Source organism: Electrophorus electricus, chromosome 17, assembly GCF_041902795.1.
Source record: "Electrophorus electricus isolate QZ-2024a chromosome 17, ASM4190279v1, whole genome shotgun sequence".
Lineage (NCBI taxonomy): Eukaryota > Metazoa > Chordata > Actinopteri > Gymnotiformes > Gymnotidae > Electrophorus > Electrophorus electricus.
Window position 1 is genome coordinate 11,616,957 of NC_137513.1, and position 18,395 is coordinate 11,635,351.

The 18,395-nt window shown below is 37.2% G+C and overlaps 1 protein-coding gene across 3 annotated transcripts; it reads right to left on the reverse strand.

The window, feature by feature from the left end:
* Positions 1–804: 804 nt before the first annotated feature.
* LOC113581200 (myelin protein zero-like protein 2) lies at positions 805–14,749 on the reverse strand. Of its 3 annotated transcripts, none has more exons than XM_027016170.3 (4): positions 14,519–14,749; positions 7,851–8,014; positions 4,610–4,820; positions 805–4,069 (listed from the first exon to the last, which is right to left on the reverse strand). In XM_027016170.3, the coding sequence occupies exons 1-4, from the start codon at positions 14,568–14,570 to the stop codon at positions 3,900–3,902; spliced, it is 597 nt and encodes a 198-aa protein (XP_026871971.2). In that variant the 5' UTR covers positions 14,571–14,749; the 3' UTR covers positions 805–3,899. The 3 variants fall into 3 exon arrangements, with proteins under 3 accessions (XP_026871971.2, XP_081556359.1, XP_081556358.1); XM_081700233.1 differs by lacking the exon at positions 14,519–14,749 and adding an exon at positions 10,154–11,648; XM_081700232.1 differs by lacking the exon at positions 14,519–14,749 and adding an exon at positions 8,382–8,495 and having other exon boundaries at positions 7,851–8,284.
* Between the last annotated feature and the right edge of the window lie 3,646 nt (positions 14,750–18,395).

Consider the following 18,395-nt stretch of genomic DNA (forward strand, 5'->3'; position numbering starts at 1 on the left):
TCTTAGGGTATCTGTTAGCATACTACACTAAGTATCTTATCTTACTGCTAGCAACTAAAAATGCTACTTAAAAGTAAATGTAAAAATTTGTTCCATAATTAAATAAAATTTGTACACCAACTCAACTCACTGTGTCTCCAGGTTAATCAAATCTCAGATTTCATTGGTGTGTTATCAATGTACTAGGCAGTTAATGTAAATAGCAAAACTCTGTCGATAATGCATTTTTCACTTAGTAAAAATACACTCCAAAATGTTTTTCTTTAGTTCAAGCAAAAAATAATGAGTGGATGAATGCATGTCACATTTATTTGAGAAGATATTGTCATAAAACCTACAAAATCGGTGTTCTCCTTCTGTCTTTTCACATTAATTTGTTAGCCAGCAGTGGGCGTGATAAGTGAGTTTAATAAAAGCTTAGGTCCAATGTGCTTTGATGAGCTGTTGAAACTGATGTTCAGACTGCCAAGTCAAAACAAACATCAGGTAACAATTGCATCGAGTTTTTATATCAATCAATAAATGGCATAAAAGGTTAACTGACAGGATCACAGTAACATTATTTTAGTGTGTGGTAGTTTTTTGTTTGTTTGTTTGTTTTGTGTGTGTGTGTTTCTGTGTGATAGAGAGCGCGAGAGAGAGGTGCCGAGTAAAGAAATAAGTGTAAGAGAGGAAGAGTGTGTGTTTGAAATAAACAAATAGGGGAGCAGGCTCTACCTGGCCAGTCAATGTGAAGGTATGAGGTAGGGATAAGGTTAGTTTTCATTATTTGATATAGAATAAATGACACTATTAGTCTCTCTCTCAATTTAAGTTCAATTCAATAGTGCTTTATTGGCATGACATTCACATTCACATTTGTATGTTAAACTTTGACCCATGTACTCATAAATACACACATGCATTACTATAACCATATCTATGACTGTAGCAATATTATGATTGTGACCATAACTTTGACTGTGTTTCCAGTGTCACTGGAAAATGTACTCTCCAAATCAACTAAAGAGTTCATTCATTATTTTAATATCACTTTTTATTATAAAATCTACAAAAGAAAGCATGTTACATGTTTTTGAAGAGCAGAATTGTCCATCATATCAGAAAGAGAAGGCTGATCTGGGGTCAGCATCCCAGCCATTGGTCAGCTGGTATATAAAAATACAGCTGACCCAGAATCAGCAGTCCTACTTTCAGCCATTTATGCCCTACACCAGTACATCTACTGGCCTGCCAAGATCCAGCTCCTTCCTGGAAGCTCCTTGAATCTATGGTACTGTTTTCAACCTTTTTACAATTAAAAAATAAATTGAGATTTAATTACTATCAATTGTTCTCTTTCTTGTGTTACATCATCAACGTTAATGCAATGGACTGAAGATCTGTTTTAAATTTAAAGTGTTTCCATACCTTTTACAATAATATTTCACCCCAACTTCTTTTTAGATGAATAATTTAAATTCTCAGTCAAAATCTAAGTGTTGTTTCTGAATTAAAATGAGTTGTTCTTTCATACTGCAGTACCCAAGTCCAACCCATGGGATGCAGTATTGCCATTCAATTCAGTGCTTTTCTCCCTTTAGTACAGTGGTTTTCACCCATGCCCTGAAGTATTTTGTTCCCAACACACATGGCTCACCTCAGCTAATTCCCTTAACTTTAAAATGAGTTTGAAATAGGGGTGTTATAAAGCAGCATGAACATTAAAATGTGTAGTGAGGGGTTATGTAAGAAAAACATAAAATGTATATGAAGGAGCTATAATCAGGACAAATTAGTACGTCATAAACTCATCATCATGATTTTTACATACATTTAGCAAATGGTCTGTAATATATATATATATATATGGTATGGCCAAATTTACACAGATACATTTTAAATACACATAATCTATGTGACAGCAGCATGTGTGTGAATGTGTGTTGGTGCAATAAGGTATATGGCATATGACAGCCAGTTAACTCCAACGCACACAACATTCTGTCAAAGTCTCTCAGCAGAGCAGTATAGTGTCCTGATGACCATGCTCTGTTGATGCATGTTTACTAACCTGTTGATGGTTCTACCAGTGCTGTCATTAGTTTAAACAAAATTGTTTGTAATGATTTAATTAGTTTACCAGGACACCAATTAATAAGAATTGTCAGTAAATAAGTAATGATAAGAATTTGATCAGAAAGCAAATGCTTTAAGTGACAGTAAAATAATAATAAATGCCCTTTTTAGATTGGATGCAGCAGAGAGATGAATGTGTTGTGTATTGGTTTATTTCACAAAAACAATTTTGAGGACACCTTGGTATCCCAGCAAAGCCAGCAAACAACCCTTGTAGTCGTTTCCAAACAATGAGTTAGACTTGAATGAAATGCCACACATCTCAAAGTCATAAAATATCTCAATAATATATTATTTCTAATTTTGGAACAAAGATTCCTATATTTGAGAACTAATAAGAAGTACTGTTTTTAGTGCATTCAAAAAATTGCAAAAGATTTGATAGTTTATGTAAAAAATATATTGATAGGCACAGTGCTTTCGCTCTGTATTCATCAAAAAAAAAAAAAAAAGAATGAACATGTCAATAATTAAGAGTCAGGCAAAGCTGTTTGTGGTTTTCTGAGGCTTTCAGTCAAATTGGTCAAATTAGCTGAACATCTGAGCTGAGAACTGGAGATAGTCCATAACATTCCAGTAAGAAAGCCAGACTGACAGGCCATTGTTACAGTCTCACAGCTTACACTTTTTCTGTAGTTAATGTGAGAGCAACCTCATCTAATGCTTTGTTTAACATGTTTAGAATTAACTCATTAGTCTCCAACATGCAACTTTGGTATCACTGACTTGCCTTGTTTTTTTTTGTGAGACTATGTTCTATAAAATCAAAATTAAGTTTGCTTAGAATTTGTTATTCAAAGACAAGACAATCATTACTATTGCTCCATGTGAAAAAAACATTACAATCTAGGGTTCTGTTTGACAGCACAGCTATACATGCACCATAATTACAGTCTTGAGAATTATCCTCAAGATTGAAATTATACTGTATATTTGATAATTGCTTTTGCTTACTAGATAGCTTTTGCTCGCTAGGTGCTTAGTTAATTCCAACTCTAAGAAGGTGGGAAAGCAGAAATACACAGTGGGTGGGAGACAAAATTGGGAGGAAATGTTATGAACATAATGCTAACTGAATATTAATGTCACATGTCCTTGATAAAGGTTCCCAGATTGTTACGATTAAAACTTCTGTTTACAATGTTATTTGAACGCCATTTTAATGTTATATTTTTGTTAGGTTTTGTTTTTGTTGTTTTCCTTTGTAGGTTTTTTTTTCCTTTGGGGATGTTCACAGTGAACATTTGAACAGGACTATTCTGAAAACATTTTGTAGAATATTGCTCAATGAATATAATTAAACTGATCACTGAACATTCCCAAAGCATTCAACATGTAAATTTTGAACATTGTATAATTTGCCTATAGTCAGGAACAAAGTGAATAAAATAGTTAGCTGGGTAACCACAAGCCAGAAGCCTAGACAAACAGAGCAATAGTAGTCCTACTAAACACTTTTGACATTTGTCTAGAATTAATTGGGAAATGGGGAACCTCACTGGGAATTTTGGAACTGCAAAATACCCCTTATCTGGATCAGTGCTGGACAGTCACACTCACAGCAATATTATATGTAGCAAGAACTATTATACAATATCCATCCAAGCCAGTGGGGGCACCAGAGAGAGGAAACATGCATATAGTAGGTAGCAGAAATGTCTCTCCCTCCCTACATCATTTCTCTCTCTCTCTCTCTCTCTCTCTCTCTCTCTCTCTCTCTCTCTCTCTCTCTCTCTCTCTCTCTCTCTCTCTCTTTCCTTCCTCTGCCCTAGTTCTCTTTCTCACCACACCACAAGGTCTTTTTGGTCTCGTCGGAGTGTCGTTCTTTCACACTCCATTTGCTCTGCATTACGACACCGGCGTACAAACATAACAGTGATGAGGACGATGATTATCAGCAGGACCGCACCCCCGATGGCGACAGTGAGAATTACAATCTCAGAGAAAGAGGCTGAAAAGTGAAAGAGGAGAGAGCAGGAAGAACTGATATTCCTACCAAAGGACAGGACACGTTTTACCTTCATAAAAGACAGTACACATTTTAACTTTATAAAGTTCATGTTTGCCATTGTTTATAATTGTGCATGGCACAATGTCTTTAGCAATTTACTTCTCTTGGCAGCATCTGCAAACTGACTTTCCTGTTTTTTTGGTAGAAGTAAATACTTGGGTGATTGCCCCATTGTACAGTTTTAAGTCCGCTAAGAAACTGCAGAGGAGTGGTAGGTTTATCAATATTGACGCTGTCAGTATCAGTTAGTTATAAATGATAGAAAACAACCATTTTAAAAAAGTACAGGCTGAAAAATGGCAAATCCTATATTTATATCAAATATAGATTATAGTTATTATCATTAATATTGTTAAGGGTATTCTCATACATGTTACATATGAGATTAGTCAAGAATGGGTGGATTTAAGGACTTTTAAAATCCAGTTTTTTGACCAAGACTTGTATTTCAATTAGTATTGCCAGACCCTAAGCACCCACCTGTGGTGACAACTCGCAGCTGGACCTCTCCGACGTTTCCATGGACATCAGGTGGGTTCTTCACTTGACAGCTAAAGGTGCCATTATAGCTGAACAACACGCTTCGCACTATAATGGAGGCATCCCATGATGAAATGTCCCCTACCCAGGACACCTTCTTCCTGAAGCGGCCCTCGGTTGGGAGGTAGGGCCTCTCGTAGTAATAGAACACCTTGAGGAATGTGCAACATAAGTGTAAACAGTCATTTTATTGTCTTATTTGTTGGTTTGTTTATTACAGAGGCTGATCTCAGCCTCAATATTGATTGAAAATTAAAGGAAAAAAAACCTTGGATTTTTTTAGACCACATCTGTTGAATTGGTCCTACTTAGACCTTTTTTCCCAAAGTAAGTAAATATTTAATCTACATATTGACTTTACTCTATCTCTGCATTCCAGTGTTATTATCCACCCACATACACCTGACTTCTTTAGGAGCGGATCCAACACACTCCAGAACATGGACCACTGGAACAAATATTCACATATACAGATTTATAACCACATTCACACACAGACACATACACACAAAGAGATTAACTGACACATACAAATACACTCGAAAAAAATATTGTAAATGGCACCACACTAAACTTGTAGTCTTCCATCTTGCATGGAAGGAGGGCCTTCTCAAGTATAGAAAGGCACTTATTACTGCTCAAACAGCTTATCTCTCGATATATAACAAATAACAAAAATAATCCTAGATTTCTATTTAGTACAATTGCATATCTAACTAGGACTAAAACTGACACCAATACTCAGATTACAACATCACATAGTAGTAATGGATTCATGAATTTCTTCAATGAGAAAATTAAGCACATTAGAGATAACATTCAGATTATTAACATGACATCGGGCAGCTACTTAGAGATCAGAACAACCAAAAAACACTCTAGAATCCTTTACACCTATCCCAGAGCCAGAACTTACATCTCTAATCTCATGCTCAAAATCCTGCACTTGCTTACTAGATTCACTGCCCACACACTTTATTAAGGAAATCCTACCTGTAATAGAACCTTTACTAAATTGAATAAACTCCTTCTTGACCATTGGCTATGTACCTAAATCATTCAAATTAGCAGTAATCAGACCACATATCAAAAAATCTATCCTCGACCTATGTCAACTGTCAAACTACAGGCCAATCTCAAATCTCCCATTTAATTGCAAGATCCTAGAAAAAGCTGTACCTCAGCAGCTAAGCTCATATTTGCTAACATAAATTGAGATTTCAGCATACAACAAGGTTAGCTATGGTGTCACACAAAGATCTGTTCTAGGGCCTCAGCCTTTTGCTTTATGTATGCTACCTCTAGGTGACATAAGTAATCACTGTGCTAGTTTCCACTGCTATGCTGATGACACTCAGCTATATGTCTCCAGAGGACATATATCAGTTTAGTATTATTGACAAATGCATAAAGGACATCAGGCACTGGATGTTGAGGAACTTTCTCTTAATTAATCCTGACAAAACTGAGGTGCTTCTATTAGGCCCAGAGACAGCCAGGTCCTTGCTCTCTAATTAATCAACAAACCTCAATTGTATCCCAATCACATCTTTTCTAACACTTAAACATTTTGGAGTTATTATGGATCCCAGTCTCTTGATCGAAGCTCATGTAAATAATTTTTCTAGGAATGCCTTTCTTCACCTCCAGAACATTGCAAGGATTAGGAACATACTCTCCTCACATGATGCAGAAAAGCTAGTCCATGCATTTATTACTTCAAGATCGGAATACTGTAATACTATACTATCAGGCACTAAGTGCCTAAACAAGCTCCAGCTAGTTCAAAATGCAGCAGCCAAAGTTCTTACTAGAACTAGAATATTTGATCATATCACTCCTATCTTAGCCACTTTACATTGGCTCCCAGTAAAATTTCATATTGATTATAAAATACTTTTAATAACCTACAAAGCACTGAATGGTCTTTCCCCACAGTACCTTAGAGAACTCTTAGTGCATTACGATCTACCATGTCTGCTTAGATCAAAAGGTGCAGGCTCTTTACTAGTACCAAGAATAAGAAAATCTACCACAGGGGGCAGAGCCTTTTCCTATAAAGCTCCCACACTATGGAATAACTTTCCTGTAAATGTTTGAGACTCAAGACACTCAATATTTAAGACTAGGCTGAAAACCTGTAGATTCACGCATTTTATTAACTACTTCCCATATTAGATAAAAATGTAGAACTAGGGGTCCATGGGCATTGAGAGATGGGAAACTGGGATGTTATGATGCTGTCACTTCACCTCTCTTTTGTCACTAAAGTTTGTTGACTGAGAGCAGTGGAGTGCTGATGTTCCAGGGTGCCCTCATTCCTGTGTTTACTTCTGGCTCTTTCCTTTTAGCTGTGCTGCCATAGCCAGATCTGCCGGATTCCATCATTGCCCATTATAGTTCCTTAATTTACATACTCTTGTACCTGGACATGCCTAATGTAGTCTCTCTTTCTGCCGAGGTACACCTACCCCTGATGTCATCATGTTACTGAGCCTCAACCCATCTCATCTGCCATGGCTACTCCCACCACCCCCTGATATCCACTGCTGTAGCCCACCACACCTCCTCCCCAGCCAACTACATCTCCATTGCCCTTGATGGACATTCTTGTGAGGGATGGGTTTCAGACATGCGCACACCATCGGGACCAGACTAGAACTTCTAGAAATCCAGACTAGGCATTAACTGCTTATTTTTTCATTTTTTCTCTTTCATTATTTATTCTGCTCTTTATTGTTTATATTGTAACTATTGTTGTGACCGTTGTTGGCCAGAGGAGGATAGGCACCTCTTTTGAGTCTTGGTTCCTCTCAAGGTTTCTTTCTCGTGCTCTAGGGAGTTTTTCCTTGCCACTGTCGCCCTTGGCTTTCTCACTGGGAGCTTGGACTTGGACATTTATAAAGCTGCTTTGTGACTATATCTGTTGTAAAAAGAGTTATATAATTTTTATATATATTTTTTTAATTTAATTTTAAGTCAGATTTGCTGAGGGATACCAACCCCAGCTTTAAACAAGTTCTGCTTTTTATTATGCCTTTGTAGTTTTATATATGGTTGTAAAAAGTGCTATATAAATACATTTGACTTGACCTACACTTGCACACATACATCCACAGACACCCCACACATATATGCAGTCCACTAGACACCACTGTGTTCTCTGTGCCCTGTGACCTACAGACTCCACAGGGCCTTGGCCAAGAGGCCTGAAGCTCCAGGAGATGGTGATGGACTGGATTGGATGTGAGCTCTGGAAGGTGCATTTTAGACGAACGTCTGTGCCGTTCACTGCCTCGACGCGACCCGATGTGTACACCCGCATGGCGCCAACACCTAGCCAGCCTGGAGAGAACAACAGAGAGAGATGACGAAAGAGAGAGACAGAGAAAAAGATGAAGAAAATCAGAGACAGAGAAAGAGAGAATTTTAATGATGGAGAATTATAGTTGCAACTAAAGAATAGGCTGAACATGGATTAGGACTAGGTGTATACAATGTTTAACAGTAAAAGTACTTGTCTTCAACATATGTTTTCTTTAAAAAAAATATTTCTCTTACTCTCACTCTCTGAATTTTTTGCAGGTGCAGTCCATCAGGCCTCCATGTGCTCTGCTACACATTATCCAACATTTGTCTGATATATCTTACATGTAACCAGTTCCTTGTTCTTTACTGAATTAAAGGAGAATGAAATTCATGCTTGGGTTACCTCAGATACCAGCAATTCCCAGCAGAGCTACAGAAGATGAGCATCTGGACCCAAAGGTTTTCTTTTTTTGTTGCACTTCATACTACAGACTTCCTTTTTTTTTTTTAAAGAAAATTTACGAATTATTCACTATGTTCTTTTTCATGCAGATCAGATATCTCCCATCACTGAAATTCCTGAAAGAATAAGACCTCAGATCTCATATGTGTTTTTTGTGACTACATATAATTTAAATGTGTATAAATCAACATCTGCTGTTACTCTTGTTCTAAAAGCTGCAGTCTAGGAGCTTTACCATCTTTACAGTAGAATCATTCTATATTGTCTAATACCCTGCCACTGGTCTCAACAAGAAGGGTTTTAAAGCCAGTTCAGCATCAGATCACATGAAATTGTTGCAAATAACAGCCAGATATATGTTCAGTACGTGCATATGACATTGTGATTCATTTTCCATTTCAGTTCTGAATGAGAAAGCTAGAGCACAGATCATTTCCTGGTCCCCAATGAAGATAAGATGCTTCCAACAATCTGTCTGATCCCTCCAGGTTGTGCAGCAGTGCTTGCCAACCCCACCTTCAGGGACCATAGTCTATCTACATTCTTTCTCTGTGCCAGCTCCCAGTTCACCTGAATCAGTCAAACAAGAACAGTGAACACCTGGTAGACGTTTTCTGAGAGCTGGGACAAAGACAATTTATGAACTGTTTGGGGGACCCCAGGTTAAGAAACATTATCAGATCTCTCTGCTGCTTTCATTCCTACAGCATCTGACCTAGCTGTCATAGAAAATTTGTTGGTTTTTTTTGATAATTTATAAAAACATATATTTTAATCAATTATAAAAACACTCTTCATAAAGAGAGTAATCATATTCAATATATTGTGCCTAATGAGTTTTACCGCTAAGACTGGGCTGCAGGCTAGTTTTTCAGAAATCAGTAAAGCAGTGAGCCTTAATTATCATGAAGATGACTACAGTTATCACTTAGGAAACTATTCCAGACTTTCTATGGCTGCCATTTCAAAGCTTTTGAAGGTCACACAAGCAACAGTATGACACCAAAAAGCCTCTTAAAAAAACAAAAAGCCAAACAATAAATGCAAATAAATATGCAATGGCTTGTTTGGGTCTCAATCTGTTCTTTTGAGCTCATATTGTTATTTTGTTCCACTACTTTCTTTTTTTGCCAGGTTTATATAAAATCCATTGTGTGCTAGAAATTTCCTGTGTGTGTGTGTGTGTGTGTGTGTGTGTGTAATGATGCAACAGGAATAAGTTTTGTCTTATCAGAGAGTATTTTACTTCCTGTAATCTCCACTTTAATCCCTGTATACTTCATTCCTTTGTGCCTACAAACACACAGATACACTTACAAATTGTTATCTCTGGACTATCAGGATGACCACAGAATGCTGATGAGTGTGTGTGCAGAAACATAAAGCGCAAATTCTTGGTTTGTCTTGCCTTTGTTTTTGTCTTGTTTTGTTTCTATCTGTCTCTCAGTTCATACATGACCTAAATGAAACTGTGGTGGTGGAGATTCGAAACACACAAACACACAAAGATACACTCCCTCTCTATGAAAAATGTCTAGTTCAGCTAGTAACTTACACTGGCCCACCCAATTGTAAATTCTGCTCCACATAGGTATGTGAGATTGAGAGAGAGAGAGTGAGAGAAACAACACATTTTGAAACTACACTACTGTTTTTCTCTAATACAGTGCAGATCTACACATCTGACCTAATGTAATAATAGAGCAGCCTACCATCGAGGCCATTTGTCCCGCAGCAAACAGGAGACTGTCCAGAATGCCATCATCATTATCGACATCTGCAAAATAGCTTTGGAAAAAGGTAGTCACAGGCTCTGATTCATAGCCACACAGACACATCTGGAGGATAGAGGGTATATTCTGTGTGATGGGGAGAGTTTTTAACAAGCTCAAGTTTACAGAGACACACAAATGGAGACAAAGAAAGAGTTAGAGAGAAAGAGCGAGAGAAAGAGGATGTGGGATTACTTTTGAGAACCTTGCAGACTTTTCCATTTTTTCCCCTGTTATTCCAACAAGAAGAAACAGAAAGAAAGAAAGCTGTTAGAGCAATTTAATATAGAGAGAGCTCTTTAAATAATGCTAGCCATGTATACAGCCCAAACACTCACAGCATTTGTGACTGATAATGATGGAAATTCACTGGAAAAGAGTCTAAGCTGCATACATATCATCCTCCCTGTTTATAGGCTTTATGAAACATGTCTGGGGGCTGAGCTACTAATGAATCAAATCTCTAATAAATCCTGATAAAACACCAACATGTATGTTAATAACTTTTATATCTTTCATATCTAAATACTTTAGAGAAAGGAATGCTGAGATCAGGCCAACATAAGCACTAAGTTAAGACAACTCACACACACAATCAAAACTACCACACCCTCAAATGATATGGCTGGCACACAGACCAACTCATATGGACCTGTGGCACTGGCTAAAGAACACTGAGTGCAAAAGAAAGCTTTAGGGGAGTCATCTCTCAGAAATCATGCAAGCATTTTCCAAGAAACACTCGCACTTTGTGTGTGTGCGTGTGTGTGTGTGTGTGTGTGTGTGTGTGTGTGTGTGTGTGTGTGTGTGTGTGTGTGTGTGTGTGTGTGTGTGTGTGTGACATAGATAGAAAGAAAAAGAAAGAGTGGTTTTATCTAACAAATGAAAAATGAATTGCCCCTTTTACACACAAGAGTCCAAGCCCTGCCAGTACTGACTGATCACAGCATTGATCACAGATGTTTAAAAAACTTTGGTATCTTATGTCTTATTGCAAACTCTCATTATATTTAATTTTTAAGATGTTATAATTTTTTGACAACCCATTCACATAAGAGAATAAGTGTGTGTGTGTGTGTGTGAGAGAGAAAGTAAAAAAGAGAAGTTGGTCAAGTCATGCAGTTAGTACAGAGTTATAAAGACATGTTGAGGCAAGTAAAAATAGTTGTCTTGGCAAGTGAAGATTTCTGGATCTGGAGTAAATGAACTAGATTTTTATTGGTTGGCCTTATTATATAAGAAGGCAATACATTCCACCATGTTTTGTCTCTGTGGTGATATTATTGACTAAAAGAAAATGAGCAGTTTTTCTGTGACCAGGTCTGTGGCTGGAAACCAAGCCTCAGTGTATTTATTTTACTTAGGAAACATGGACACAAGGTTTATTATGGTGTATTACATTTCCACTCAGTTATGCATGCATATAATTTTTATTAGATATCTTGTATATATATATATATATATATATATATATATATATATATATATATATATATATATATATATATATAGCTGTTCAGTTTATGTAGATCACATAAATTAGATGTAAAATGTTAGGTACATTCAGCTGCCAACTGCTACTGTAACTGAATGTTTGTTCCTGTGAATCCTCTTTAAAAGAGAGCAAAAGAGAGACAGGATGGGCGGCAGAGACAGACAGAGAGCCAGACCATGAGAATATGAGGGAAAAAGAATGGGGGGGGGTCCTTCCCTCTGGGGGTCTAAAATAATGTCTATGTAACAAGCTGTGCGAATACAATGGCAGTCAAAAAAGCTCTGCTATTGTTCTCCTCTTGCATGGTAGTTACTTACTTCAGCAGCTGCTGAACATAGTTACAAACAACACCTTATCCATACACACCTTAATAAAATGTTCCTGCTGAAGAATACAATTTTGTTCTTGCTCAGCTCTTACCATCATATTCTAATGTGGTGGTTATAAAGTGGGTCCTTAGTAAGGTTTAATCTAGAGAGCATTTCAACAAAAGGTTTTGCAAAACACAACACAAGAGCCATATCTTCTGACCTGTTCTCTTCTCCTGCACTAAATTAATAAGAAATAGATGAGAATCCTGTGCTCAGGAATAATCCTAATACTAATGTACATATACATTTATACTAATATATATATATATATATATATATATATATATATATATATATATATATATATATATATATATATATATACACAAACAAACAGATCCATGCATATGGATGAAAACACAAACACAAATACACACAGCTGCATAAGCACACGCATAGAAATACACACAATTTGCTTCAGAGCACACACAGAAACACATTAGTGCCTGTTTACATATGTCACCTAATAATGCTCACACACTAAAGTTTATGAGCTGTGTGTGTGTGTGTGTAAGGCGCAACTGCTGAGGCATGCTAACACATGCATGCTGGGGGGTGGGGATGGCAGTGTCAGATAATGTCTTGCACACACAAGAAATTAATACACAAATTCAAACACATACATGCATGCAAGCACACATGTACGCACACACACATACACATATACAGTGGATCATGAGGCATTTTCTAGTCTGGCTTCACTAAACCTATGTGCTAGTTAAAAGCAGAAACTCTTGAGAGAAAACAAGCAACGCTTATTGACTGGAGAACTCAAATCCTTATGCTACCCAGTGTGTTTTGGCACACATGCCACACATGAACTCCGCAATAGCTTCCAATTTAAGGTTAGAGAGCAAGCAAATAGGACATTTACACATATAATACACATATGATTCTATCTGATATTTTGTTCCAAAGGAAACACTCAAAAAACAAAGACATTTTATACCACCAATGCCTGAAAGGCTACGGTTGCATCTAGTACAATCTCAGTGTACATCCAATCCATCAACAAACCAAAAAACACAGGAACCTTAAATAAACTTTTTCATTGTGAAGTGCTCATTCATTTTTCCAGGGAATAAACTTTAAAGGTAAAAAATCAAATAAGATGGGCCACTTCCTGAAACTGCCTTGTAACAGGGTTAGTTAAATAATTTCTAATAATAGAGCTCCTGCGGTCTTTGACAAGCTGAAAGGTTCTACGATCATATATATTTTACCACAAGTGAAGTGGTACTATTTTTTCAATAAAAATGTTAACTATTGTAACCAATAGGACCTTTCTTAATGATAAAGTGCTAACATTACAATTTGGAATGTTAAATTAAGCAAATGTATTAAATTATTATTATAATGTAATTACATTTAATTAAATGTGTTAAATGTTTATTAATGGGAATCTTATTAGTATTAATAGATAGAATTACTAAATGACCTCAGTAGATCACCCTGTGATCCTAAACATTTGAAGAATTAAGGCTAAAAATGTAGGATATGTAGAACGCACAATACATGTTTCTGTAGCTAACTGTAATCAAAGTAATAAATAATTAATTAATTATGTGGCCAAGTTTATAACAAAGCTCATCCATCTTTCTAGGAGTAGAGACAATTTTACAATACACGTTTACTTTTGCTCATTTGGCAGATGCGCTTATCCAGAGCTACTTATAATTTCCAATCATGTTACAGAGGTAGACGAGTGTAAGGGGTCTTGCCCAAGGACTCTTATTGATATAGCACAGAGTACTTGCCCGGACAGGCACTCAAACCTAGTCCCCTATGGAGGGAGGCACCGTTGTTACCCACTACACTATGATAACCATTTACAACTTCAAGAGTAAGGTTTTTTAAGCAGTCCTCTTCTAAGTTCTGCAACCACAATGAGTCATGTCCACTGTGATATAATCTTTTATTGACTTTTATTTTATTTGCTGTTATATATTCCTGTGGTAATCATACTAATTGTTTAATAGAGAATAAGTTCCTTGATGTGCAGACTGACCCTTCTCTGCACTCTGAACGTGTTCCTTTATACACGCTACCAGTCTACAGAACGCAAGCGTACTTCAAAGGACCTACATGTCCAACAATGTAAAATTGCATTTTATAACTAGAAGGTCCATAATGACAACAATACCAGGTTATGTGACGCACTATAGCGTTTGAAAGTTAAATCTAGAAATGATTGAGTTAAACGTCATATTTCCTAACAGAGATTAACTGCACAGACAGGTTTCGACTGCAAAAAGACGTCAGGTTTTTCTTGGTGGAACTTTTAAATGTTTAAATAGAACCTTTGAGACACATGTAAGACTATTTAGCACTTATGCGATGTTTGATACTTTACCTTTGCGCGATTCGTAAACACGTCTTAGCATGAAGTTTATATTAACTTTTGATATTTTTGGTGTTGTTGTTTTGCCATTCACTTACCCAAAGCGTTGAGTCCAAGCAGGACCAAGAGGAGAGACCGTTTAACGCACATCAGGTGGACTATTTGGACAGGCTTTGCACGCAGGACGTCCACAGTACTCCACCGCGTCGGGCTGTTTAATTTGAGAAGAATCTGATTTGGTCCCAAAGAGGGTCCTGCTGATCGCACTGGAATAACACACTGTTGTTTTTAAGGGAGTGTCGTCAGGGGGAGCTCTACCGCCTCATCGACTTTTGTGCCTTGGGAACTCACACTTTGTGTTTGCGTGTGCAAGGGGCGTAGCACCAAATTGAGGGGCCCCAGGCACGGTAGTTTGCCTCCTATTCGCCCCCCAAAATAAAGGAATAATAAAGGTTATATTTGTTTATGAGGTTGGTTGGTATTCATTTAAGGTTAAAGATCCCTTAAACACATAGTTTACCAAATAAAAGGAAGACGTGCCTGCTTTTTGGATAAGTTTTTGCAGAGGTTTTCTGCGTCACCACCAACACAAAACGTATCTGAGACTCACTGTAGGAAAACGGATAAAATGGACACGGCAGTAGCTTGTGCAGCATCGTATTTTACTCTGGAGGACAAGAAGTTCGCCAGCTGTACATAATCAAGTTGAGAAAGTGAAAAATATCAAAAACTGGATTTTGTTGTTTTCGCAACTTCTGTTACCACTAAGGCAAGCATATGCGTATAAGCAAAAAACCACATGAAATGCGATCTTCTTGGTCTTGTTCAAGTCGCATGGCCACGAATAGGATACGAATCATATCTAGGACCACATAGGAAATGCTTAAAATCTGACATGAATAGATCGGATTTGTGCGTCCACGCAGCCATGAAAATCAGATTTGTGTCACTTGAGGTTGGTAATGTGAATGAGGCCTTCGGTTTGATAATGTGAACGTAGATTACAATATGCGTTTTACAAGTTAGACGCTGGGCTGGCTAACTTTGGTTATGACAGGACAGCAAAATCACCAGTGCTGAATTTCAGTATGTTACAGCCACTCTTACAAATTCTAGAATTGACTAGAGTTGACTTCAGAGTTAATAAACACTTTATTGACACTTGTATTAAAATCTGTGTCTGAATCTGGAATTCTAGCTACGTCACGTGAAGACGCAGCACTACGTCATCTATGAAGGTTCAGAATCACTTTATTTTGCAAGTAGGAAATACCCATGCAAGGAATTTGTCTTGGTGATTGAACACATCTATGTAACATATCCTACTAAACAGACCAAACAGGCAGACAGACTGTTAAACAGAGGTGGGTAAAGTAGCAAAAAACTGCACTCAAGTAAAAGTACTGCTACTCAAAAATAATAATTGCTCAAGTAGAAGTAGTCAAGTCAAAGTACTTAAGTCAAAGTAAAAACTATGTTTTTAAAAGAATACTCAATACTCAAGTAGCTAGTTATTTCATCTAAACACATTTAATAACACTGGGCAACAAAATATTTTTTGCCCCTTAAAACATAAAATGGAACAAAGAAGAGAAGGAAAAACAAAGACATGACAGAGAAATCATAAAACAGGGATGCCAGGAGGGTGGCCAATCGTCACACATACAAAGTGATGAAAGTACTTCAAATACATAACAGCAGTTTCAAGTTCTAGCTAGTAGCCATCCTGTTGAAATTAGAAGAGAATTTGTCAAGTATGATTAACATGTCTATTACATTTGCCAATATTTAAACATTCTGCACTTCCCAGTGGTACAGTGTGACAATATGAGTTAAACGAGTTTGTTTAAATATTGAGATACTGACAGATTTTTTATTCTTTGGTCACTTGAAGTATCCTGTGTACCTAATTGTACTAATTTTTCATCTTTAGATATAAACTATGCTGGTGAAATTCTGTAACTCCAAAACATTCCTGAAGCTTGGATGAATTTTCTTGTGCTGACTTTGTTAATAAATGTGATTATTTTAACTTTTATTATGCAAATGATGTAATTATCCTTACATAATTTAATGTTTTATGTTTAGCTCACAACAAGTTTAGGATCCCTACCTATTTATGATGACACTAAATCTGAATATATGGCTAAATGACTGAAATGATGGTACATTTTTATCTTTCATATTTTGTCTCATCTGTCATGTTTTCTTCTTTTATTGGACTCTTCGCTTTCAGCATTTGGGCCTTCAGAATATGGGACCCGTTCCTGTATAGATACCTGTATCAATATCTGTATCAAGTGAAACTTGATACATGTATCAATTTGATACTTCATCAAATGACCAGAACCAAACACCAAAGCATCCTCCCAAATCCAAAAGAGCAGATGGCTCAGCAGCTGAGGAAAAACAGAGAGTGTGTGCAACATCAGGAACAAGGAACATGAAAAGCTTGACATCAGTGGTGCCTGTGGTAAGCCCTGTGACCCCTAGACCCCATATTCACAATTTAAAACAGAACGATCAAAAGATAAAATAGTGCCACAATAAACTTGTAGTCTTCCAGTTTGCATGGAAGGAGAGCCTTCTCAAGTATAGAAAGGCACATATTAGTGCTCAAATAGATTATCTCTTGACATATAACAAATAACAAAAATAATCCTAGATTTCTATTTAGTACAATTGCACATCTAACTAGGACTAAAACTGATACCAATGCTCAGACTACATCATTACATAGTAGTAATGAATTTCTTCAATGAGAAAAAGCACATTAGAAATAACATGACATCAGGCAGCTACTTAGAGACAAATGCTTAATAGTGTCACTTAATAGTGACAAAACAGACGTGCTTCTATTAGACCCAGAGACAGCTAGGTCCTAGCTTTCTAATTACTCACTGAACCTCAGGGGTGTCACAATCACAGTCTTCCCTATCACAATCTTCCCTAACAGTTAAAGATCTTATTATGGATCCTAGTCTCTTATTTGAAGCTCATGTAAATAATATTTCTATGACCACCTTTCTCCACCTTAGGAACATTTCAAAGATTAGGAAAATGCTCTGCTCACATGATGCAGAAAAGCTAGTTCATGCATTTATCACTTCAAGATTGGACTACTGTAATGCTATACTATCAGGTTGTACTACTAAGTGCCTAAACAAGCTCCAGTTAGTTCAAAACGCAGCAGCCAGAGTTCTTACTAGAACTAGAAAATTTGATCACATCACTCCTATCTTACCTACTTTGCATTGGTTCCCAGTAAAATTTTGTATTGATTATAAAAGTACTTCTAATAACCTACAATGCACTGATTGGTCTTGCCCCACAGTACCTTAGAGAACTCTTAGTGCATTACGATCCACCACGTCCATCATTGCCCATTATAGTTCCCTAATTTACGCATCCTCATACCTAGACATGCCTAATCTAGTCTTTCTGCTGAGGTAGACCTACCTCTGATGTAGTGATGTTACTCAGCCTCATCCTGTCTCAGCTGCCATGGCTACTCCCACCTATCCCCTGATATCCCTCGCTGTAACCCACCACACCACCACCCTAGCCAACTACTTATCCATTGCCCTTAATGGACATTCTATTGCGGGAAGTGTCTCGGACACATGCACACCTCGGGACAAGACTTGGACCTCTAGAAAGTTGGACTAGACATTACTTGCTTATTTTTTCATTTTTGATTTATTTATCTCTGACAAATAAATAATTGTCAGCCAGAGGAGGATGCCCCCCCCCAACCCTTGTGAGTCTTTGTTCCTCTCAAGGTTTCCAAGGTTGCCACTGTTACTGTTGGACTTAGACGTGTAAAGCTGCATTGTGACAACAGCTGTTGTAAAAAGCACTATAGAAATAAATTTGACTTTGACTGTGTGAATTGCTCCAGCAGATCCCAGGAACAACATGTGAGATCTCCATCCAGAAGTGTGCAAGTCCTGGGAACAGCTAAGATACAATGCG